This window comes from Agrilus planipennis, unplaced genomic scaffold (genome assembly GCF_000699045.2).
Source record: "Agrilus planipennis isolate EAB-ADULT unplaced genomic scaffold, Apla_2.0 scaffold1087, whole genome shotgun sequence".
NCBI classification, from domain to species: Eukaryota; Metazoa; Arthropoda; class Insecta; order Coleoptera; family Buprestidae; genus Agrilus; species Agrilus planipennis.
Window position 1 is genome coordinate 1 of NW_020439742.1, and position 8,812 is coordinate 8,812.

General features: G+C 31.0%; 2 protein-coding genes across 2 annotated transcripts; both read right to left on the reverse strand.

Moving 5' to 3' along the window:
* Positions 1-700: 700 nt before the first annotated feature.
* On the reverse strand, positions 701-1,165 carry LOC108743643 (adenylate kinase-like). The gene is made up of 2 exons (XM_018479225.1): positions 1,047-1,165; positions 701-985 (listed from the first exon to the last, which is right to left on the reverse strand). Exons 1-2 carry the CDS (start codon positions 1,074-1,076, stop codon positions 716-718), a joined length of 300 nt encoding a protein of 99 aa, XP_018334727.1. The 5' UTR covers positions 1,077-1,165; the 3' UTR covers positions 701-715.
* Positions 1,166-2,765: 1,600 nt separating this feature from the next.
* On the reverse strand, positions 2,766-7,837 carry LOC108743642 (adenylate kinase isoenzyme 1-like). Its single transcript, XM_018479224.2, has 4 exons — positions 7,681-7,837; positions 5,351-5,479; positions 3,380-3,751; positions 2,766-3,249 (listed from the first exon to the last, which is right to left on the reverse strand). Exons 1-4 carry the CDS (start codon positions 7,747-7,749, stop codon positions 3,184-3,186), a joined length of 636 nt encoding a protein of 211 aa, XP_018334726.2. The 5' UTR covers positions 7,750-7,837; the 3' UTR covers positions 2,766-3,183.
* Positions 7,838-8,812: the final 975 nt, after the last annotated feature.

The following is an 8,812-nucleotide window of genomic DNA, read 5'->3' on the forward strand; positions in this document are numbered from 1 at the left end:
CAGTGATGATGCGCTTCAAAAACGGATCATTTTCGTGACGTTTGAGAAGCGAATCGCAGACGTCAATGCGGCGACACAGATTTCTCTCTGAGAACATAGGGAACCCATACATCGAGCTTCGAGGATAATCACAGGCCTTTCAAGTGATCATAAACTGTTGAATTTGATAAATTTAAAAATTGCCGGATCGAAATTTAGCGAACCAGTTCTGGCACTGGCGTACTGTCAACACACATTCTCCATACACATCAGTCAATTTCTTTCTGGCTTGAAAAGCATTTTTACCCTTTCTGTAGTAAAACAGTAAGATATGTCGAAAATGCTGCTTAAAAGGGCACCAACCAAAAACTACTGCGTAGAATTAATTGGATTTTTTCACACACAAGCCTTGCTATATGAGCTCTCAAAGCATATAAAAATTATACGGCTTAAATGTGAAGTTGGGTGCAAAAGAATACAATTAAATCCTCTGTCGGGAAAAAACGAAATGACTTTCCGAACAACCCTATATATTTTTACTATCTGGCTACGTATTTTAGGCCTTAATTATTAGGTTCTTTGTTACCCCCGCGGGGGTAATTCCCCCCAGGTTCGGAATCACTGCTCTAGTAGAACGTGGTAACCATAAATGAGGCGATTACAACATGGATAACTCTTTCCACCTCGTCGCAAAAACGACAATAAAAACAGGTGGTTAATCTTGATTTATTCCTGTTTATTTCATTAAACTATAGCGTATACTTACGTCGGGAATTTTTCTGGCCGATTTTTCGAAATCCTTAATTAATTTTCCTCGATCGGTCTCTTTTTTACTCTCTGACTTAATCAATTCCCTTAAATCTATCACTTGAAAACCTACTCGCTCTGACAAAATGCTTGCTTGTATTGACCTACCGCTTCCGTTCGGACCCACCAACCATATAATAGGAACAGGACTTGAATTCAAAGGAGTCATATCATACTCCAACCTTTGTAAATCTGGAACCTTGAAAATGTCACTAAATTAATTTAATTTGATTTCATCGTTTAATTCGTCCAATACGTACTTCTTCGATACATCCCAAAAGATTACCCATTTCTCTTCTTTCAACCTACGAAAGCTGCTATAGTGGTAATAACTAAGAATTTTTATAGCCACTCGTAATATTGTTTCATTTGTCATAAATATGACATTTCCCAGTTTACTTTAATTTCAGTAATTTGCACATAGGTAGGGGAGAGGTGGCATGAAAGGGACATTTTTGTTTCGAGGATCCTAGTAAATAAATGAAATAAAAAATTAAACATTTACGAACAAAATTAGGAAGCTCAGTTATGTCAACTTAAAAGAAAATGTGTTTTGTCCCTTTCATTAATAGAGCGTATTGAAGGGGACACGATGGTTTATGAAAGGGACAATACCCAATAACAAGGAAAATTAGCTTGTACTTTGCGATACACGTACTGATTATTAATCAAGGGAAGGGACAGTTATGAAGGGGACGTCCCTTTCATAACCGTTTGTTTGTGTATTTGGTACACACTACAAAAAGTTTGGAAATTATTAAAAGAAATTTACTTTTGAGCATGAAAAAATTCACAAGCACAATACTCACGTCTGTGAAGAGACAGGACCGTGAATTTTGGTGCAAATTAGTGTGAATCGATGTTATCACACAACAAAAGTATTTCTATCCCTAGAAAATTTGTTATTTGCCCGTAACTTGAGTTGTCCCTTTCAATACGCGTCCCTTTCATGCCACCTCTCCCCTACTTTGTTTATAAATGTTACAGGAAAGTCGATTCTATTTTTAATGACTGTGACTAATTTATTATTGTTTTAAACTTTAAATAAAAAAAAACATCATGAAAATGCCAATCCGATGATTGGTTGGACACGCACATCTACTTTTTCCTATTATTCTGAGCCAATTTTCGCATTTCCTGAAAACTATATCATCCCACATCTACATTCCTAACTATCTGCGAACAGTAATCTAATCTTGGTCTTCCCCTGGTCCCTATTTCCCTATTTCTGCTTCCAATACATACGTTTTTAACTAATCCTACATGTCCCATAAGGCATTCCAACAACATTCCATTAAAAACTCGTTTAAACAGTAAACTAATCAAATTTTGAATCGATGAAGCTTTCAAGTAATGTAACTCCATATTTAAAATAATAAAATAAAAACACTTGAAGTTTACAAATAATTTATTATAACCACTATAATTATTTCGACACACTGTGCCTTCTTCAGGTGGTGAAGATATCTATGTAAACTCCAAGTGTTTTAATTGATAATAATGTCAATTAGGACAAACGACCTATCCCAATACAATCTTAGTTACCAATTTTGATTAGATAGGTTTCTTCTTATTATTAAATTATTATGATTAGAGTTTGTTTTTTCTTTTTTTTTTTTGGTAAAATTAGCCGACACTGTAAGGTACTCGGTGTTATTAACCGGTGCACGTCCGGATTCTAAAGAAAGTGCCGGATTGGTAGTGTACCGGATCCAAACCAGATACCCGACCAATCTTTAGTGGCTAGTAGCCATTAATTTACAACACAAAAAATACCCGCGATCTTTTTTGCGAGCAGCATATCATCAGTTTGTATTAAAGGAAACTTTTCCGTATTGAACAATCAGAAATCATCATTGACACTAAATTTAAATGAATATAAAAATAATCTAGCCACTACACAATCAATCCATATCCTTATTTTTTGTCAAACATTAATGAATATTATCGTAAGGAAGGTAAACAAGTAAAAGTATAGGTATACAAAAAAGTCTTTTATTTCAAAAAGATGCCAGTGGTGTACATTTAAATGTGCGATTAGTATTGATAAACAGAGCATAAAAATTTATTTCTAATAATAGTGTTTTATTCGACATAAAAACACTAATAACGACTATAAAACTGTGTTTGACCTTTAACTGCAGTAATAAGCCGTCCTGTTAAACGTATTTGTCATTTATAACAATAACTACAATATTTTGAAAATAAAAATATAACATCAAATTGCTGAAGATACGTACGTATATTTTTTAATAACAATTTTATTGTCCTTTCTCTTTGGAAGGACTCAAGAATGCAGGTACTGCAAATACTCGTTTTATTTATTATTTAAAATTATTGCTACCAATAATATTATCATTTCTACAATAAATAAGTATATGTATCTAATATTTGATTTTATAATTTATCTAGAATCGCTTCCACATTGGCAAAAATCTCTTCGACAGTTCCTTCTGCTTGTATCTGCAAAAATAAATAATAAATATTCAGTTACAATGTTGATAATATTTTGCAAAAATACAATTCTCGAAACATATTTAAATATGGACACGTAAATCTTGTTAATAAATTTTTAAAACAAATTTTAACGTACCCTTTTTAATTTATCAGGGTATTGGCTAATAACTTCGTTGTTGTTTTCGTTAAACGTTTTTAATCTCGCTTTTATGGTTTCTTCATTATCGTCAGCCCTTCCAGACGTTTCTGCTCGATGCAGTAACCTTTTTGTCAAAGTGTCTTCAGATGCATCGAAAAAAAGAATAACGGTGACAGGGGAAACGTTTTTCTCGAAAAGTGCACCTTGGCTCTTTTCTCTAGGATATCCGTCTATAAGAAAGCCCTTTGAATGAGGCAAATTTTCTAGAATTGCTTCTTTCAAAAGGTCTAACACCACTTCAACAGGTACCAATTCACCTCTTTCCATTATGGCATTGAGTTCTTTTCCTCTGTCTGAGCCGCTATTTACCTATTCAAAAGAGATCAAAAAAGATCATTAAAATGGTTTTTGTGACGAAACAGTTTGACAATATACGATATATACAGTGTCGCAGGAAAATCCCTTCAGGAGTCAAATTCATGCCTCCCGTTACTCATTTCTATCTTAAGTTATTATTAAGAAGATTTGGGTCACCGTTAAACATCGTTTTAAGTCAAGACTGTGGTCTCAACAAAATCCAGACAGTACGGTCATGGCAATCCTTTTATACAATTGCAGAAAATAAAATTTGGGAATCAGAGTAGTTGTTATTGTTATAATAAATTATTGTTTAAACTCCAATCCTATTGCTGAGGGTCTACAATTTCCCTCGAATTGCACAAAAGATTGTGGCATGAATCAAATGTGCAGAAAGGTAGTATTGCCAAGTTCCATAGCGTGTGGTTCTTGTCGGAATCAGTCATGTCTCTATACGTTATCTAATACATAATTAAATTCTTGAAGTAGTTGATGAAAATGAATATATGAAAGAAGAAAATGTCCACGAAGACGAACAATAATCAAGGTCTGGCAACGAATACGATACAATGTCCTAGTTTCCTCAGCCCTATATTTCGAAAACTGTTGGTTCTACGTAAATTTATATCACAAACAAATTTGGTAATAATCAAAGTTAACATAAACCCAATATCTTAGGAGATCTTTGACCGTCTGTAACTTTTGTAGTCGCCCAATTGACTATATCAACTTTTGATAAATTATTTGCAAATTCAAAATAAAGAAAATCTTCAGTTGAATTTTTTAGAAGTTTAAATGACGACAGCATTCGAAGCGTTGCGACGCGCACCGTGTACAAGTTCCGAGGGCCCTCTCGGCGTGAACGTCCACGTCTGTCATTTATTAAAAAAAAAAAAACAAATTAAATCTTAATACCCTATGAATATTAATATTAAAAAGTAATAATTTCGAAAGAAAAATAGATTTCCAGTCTAGGATTTTTATAAAGCTGTTTGAGCAAAATTCAAACTAAAATAGCCCACAATCATATAATCTTTTCTGAGTATCATCTAGCTGAAGGCTACGACGCTATAGTTTTTGGATTTACATCATATCTTTATCTCTTGTAGAATTAAATTTTACGACGTGTTTTGTCCTCGATTAAATGAGACAGAGAAATTCTTCTCTGTTTACGAAACTTGAGCAACGAACTTTAAGACTAGAACTGCAAATTCAGAAACTAAAAATATTTCCATAATTCACTGATTATTCTAAACTTCATTTGAATTACTTATTAAAACGTTCTTCAACAAACTACCTAGCTATACCAACTAAAATCGGTTCATATATTAGAAGTAAAGTTTTAATTTAATTTAAAAACAGTTAAATCACAATGGCAAATGATCAAAGGATCAAAACTTCTGACAAGTGATAGCGAAAACTAAAAACTATTTGTTTGTGGTTGTAGGTATGCAAAATATGCGTTAATTTAAATATATTAAGTCGATACTTAATATCGTTTATAAAATAGACATTTGTTAGTGATTGAAGCAAATTTTCTAGAATGTTGTTTACATTTATTTGTAATTAGTATTAGTAGCACATATTAAAAAATATTTATACTATGTATACCTCTTTGCGAAGTAAATCGCCACTTGAAAGATGAGTGTAACCATATTTTTCGACAATTTTATCACATTGAGTTCCCTTTCCAGAACCTGGACCTCCCAAGACCCAAATAATGGGAACGTTTATCGACACCTAACAAATAAATAATAAATAGTATATAAATATGTTTATATAAAACACAACAAGCACTATTAAGTATTAAAGTCAAATTTTGTAGTCGAATGTGCATACAAATTGGCAGTAAGTTAATGATTTAGGGTAAAATTTTCTTTATTTTTACCATTATCTTACCATGACGATATTATTAAAGTAATAAACAGTAATTGCTAAAGTTAGAACAACAATGAAGTGTGATAAAATAAGATACAAGCTGTGGCATGTGAGCCAAAAAATTCGATGATTAAATAAAGGACCACTGAAACTATACTGCTAGATATTGGTGCTTGATAATTTTGGCAACACCTTTATTAATGTTCAAGTAGTGCGGTTGTTAATGTAGATTATTGGGTGTTCTTGTGTAATAGCGCCCACGTAGAAGTTAAGCGCCAATGCCAAAAGTTAAAAATAAATACGATGAAAATAATGTTAACTAAATTGTAAGAAATTCTCCTTTTATTATTTCAGAATTTTAGATTTTTAAGACAACCAACTGACCACAAATGTCTGAAAATTATAAATTGGTTGTTTCAAAAATTATATATCTACGTTTCTCCAAGAATTTGTTACTCTAAAATTAATTCATAATGTTATTGAATAATTTATAAACACCTTGAAATTTGGATGAACAAAAACAAAATAATGTAGACATAGAAAAAAGAAAAACTGAAAAAAGGTGCTATCTCAGTTTTTTAGCAATAATTAAATCGATAGAATGTTTTATCACATAGGTCTCCATGTAGACTTTATTAATTAAAAAAGAATCGCGTAAAGTTTCTATAATCTTTAAGGTCTAAGGTCTGGGAATCTCTTTATTATCTACCATGATTTTACCGTTGGACCCTACTCCCTAGATCCTAGAATATCATGAACTTGCCAACATCTTTATCTCTTAATTNTCTTAAAAATGAATAAAATACTGATTTTATTCTGAGAAATTGATTTGCAATCGATTTCGAAAAAATACAAAAAAAAATATCAAAGATTTATGGTACATTTAAATAGCTTTATTTAATAATTTATAGGCCAATTCGCGTAAATGCTATAATTTTCAATTTATTTTAACTTTCATTACATTTTTCCAGAAAATTTTTATTTCTAGGGATTGATTTCAGTAGCCTGTGAAATCAATCCATATTTATAGCAAAATTAGTTTAAACAAAAAGATCTTTAAATATTTTATCAATGATCTTAATATAAAAAGACGTCAAAATTAAGAAATGCTATACGAATGGCAATAATTTTAAAATAAAACCATAAACTTAATTATGTTATATAAGCAAGGATACAGTGGGAAGGACAATTGAGTACCTAGTAGAACATAAAATAGGTAACTTTAGATTTGAAATTTCACATTCAATGCCAAAAAGTACTTATGCATAGATATTATTTGAAAACAAATAAAAACCGGTAAATACTGAAATTATTAGACATTTTAAAAGAAAGCAGTTTAAGACAAATTTGAATTTGAAAACAAAAAAGGGAAACAAAATATTGAGAAACCTACGAACCTAAGGCAATAGGGGAATTAAAACATATACATATATACATATAAGTTAGTTTTACAAGTCGAAATATTTAGAGTTATTTAGAGTTAGTTACTCTTGAAGATGCCCTAATGATTTCCTTTCATTTCCTAATCTTTTCAATTCGACAATTTATTGGACCATTCTAGCCTTATGAAGAAGTGAAAGCGAAATTTTTCTCACAATATAGAAACATTATATTATTCAAATTAGTGCATTGAAAATATTCCCAAACACATTATCTCAGATACATACCATTCTTTGATTTGTTTTTTAATTTTAATTTCCCAAAGACATTTGGTACACTTTTAACTTGTACTCGAGACACAACTCACGCTTATTGATTTGTTGCGAGCCTTACATTCTGAAATAAACATTAAAGGATGTAGATAAGAGATAGGAAAGTGGCTGTCAGTATGGACATTCCCCTAGAAATAGTGCGTTAATGCATTTATCTAATTAGATACGAAATAAAAGAAAATATGGGTGATAGTGATAACTGAAGAAACTAAAGAATTATATTAGACAAAAAATACTTTACATAACAGATTCAGAAATAGAATTACTATACTTAACTTATCGTAAAAGAAGGGTGTCATTTTGAATGTTATAAATTTTTCAATAATTATTTTTCCCTTTTCAAAAAATTACCTTTTGTTTCCGAGCTTCGTATTCCCGTTTTCTAGTACACTTACATTCTCTGTTCTTGGTGTTCATCATTTTTAAAATCGATACTTTGAAAGTATGTATAAGTTACGTACAAATAATTAAAATGACATTTCTCTAATGATTTAGGTTAAATAAAAAATTTCGTTAACAATAGGTGCACCACCTTATTTATTGATTTTTAAAGCTTTTACTGTTCGACAGTACAGGACTCTGTACTATTCTGTTGAATCTGCATTTTACTCATTTTGCAGTAATTTAAAAAAGTTCTACCAAATATAAAAATGTATTAATAGAACGAATTTATCAAATATTCAAAATTAATTTTGAAATTTAAAATTTTGCATAAAATCTATATTAACTTAGTAAGAAAGCTAAAAATGAAAATTTACTATATAATTTCCTAAAACTTCTAAATGCAATCAATTATATTCGAGTTAGAGAAAATTCTAGTTAAAACCGTCAAGCTTTTCAATTTTCGTTTTCTACGTATACCGATAACTCTTGTAATTGCAGGGTAAAGATTGAGAAACTGAAATCAGGCATCATGATGACCATTGAAAATTAAAACATACAAATCTGCGTCTGATTATTCCGGAAAGAATTATTAGAAATTCATAAGTCCGCACTCTAATCTCGAGTTAGAAAAATTAGGTTAAATAGTTTGGAATAAATGTAAAACAAGGGAACGAAAAGTATTCGTGTTAGAAAGGATTTTGAGTTACAGAAGTTCGGGTTAAAGTTTCGACTGCTTTTTATCACTACATAGTATAAAACAAAGTCGCTTTCCCGCTGTCTGTCCCTATTTATGCTTAAATCTTTAAAACTACGCAACGGATTTTGATGCGGTTTTTTTAAAAGATAGAGTGATTCAAGAGGAAGGTTTATATGTATTATACATACATAATATAGTAGGGAAACACTGATAATTTTAGAGGTTTCTAATGTGATGTCGTAAATAAACACATTTTTTGCGCTTACATTGCAAACGCTTGCTGAACCCTACGAAATAGATCAAAATATGTCATTACCCACTTGGCGAGAATGATGGGAAATATTGTTAGGTGCTAAGGGCAGATGCACATTATTATATGTTTCATAAAGAGCAACTAGTTAA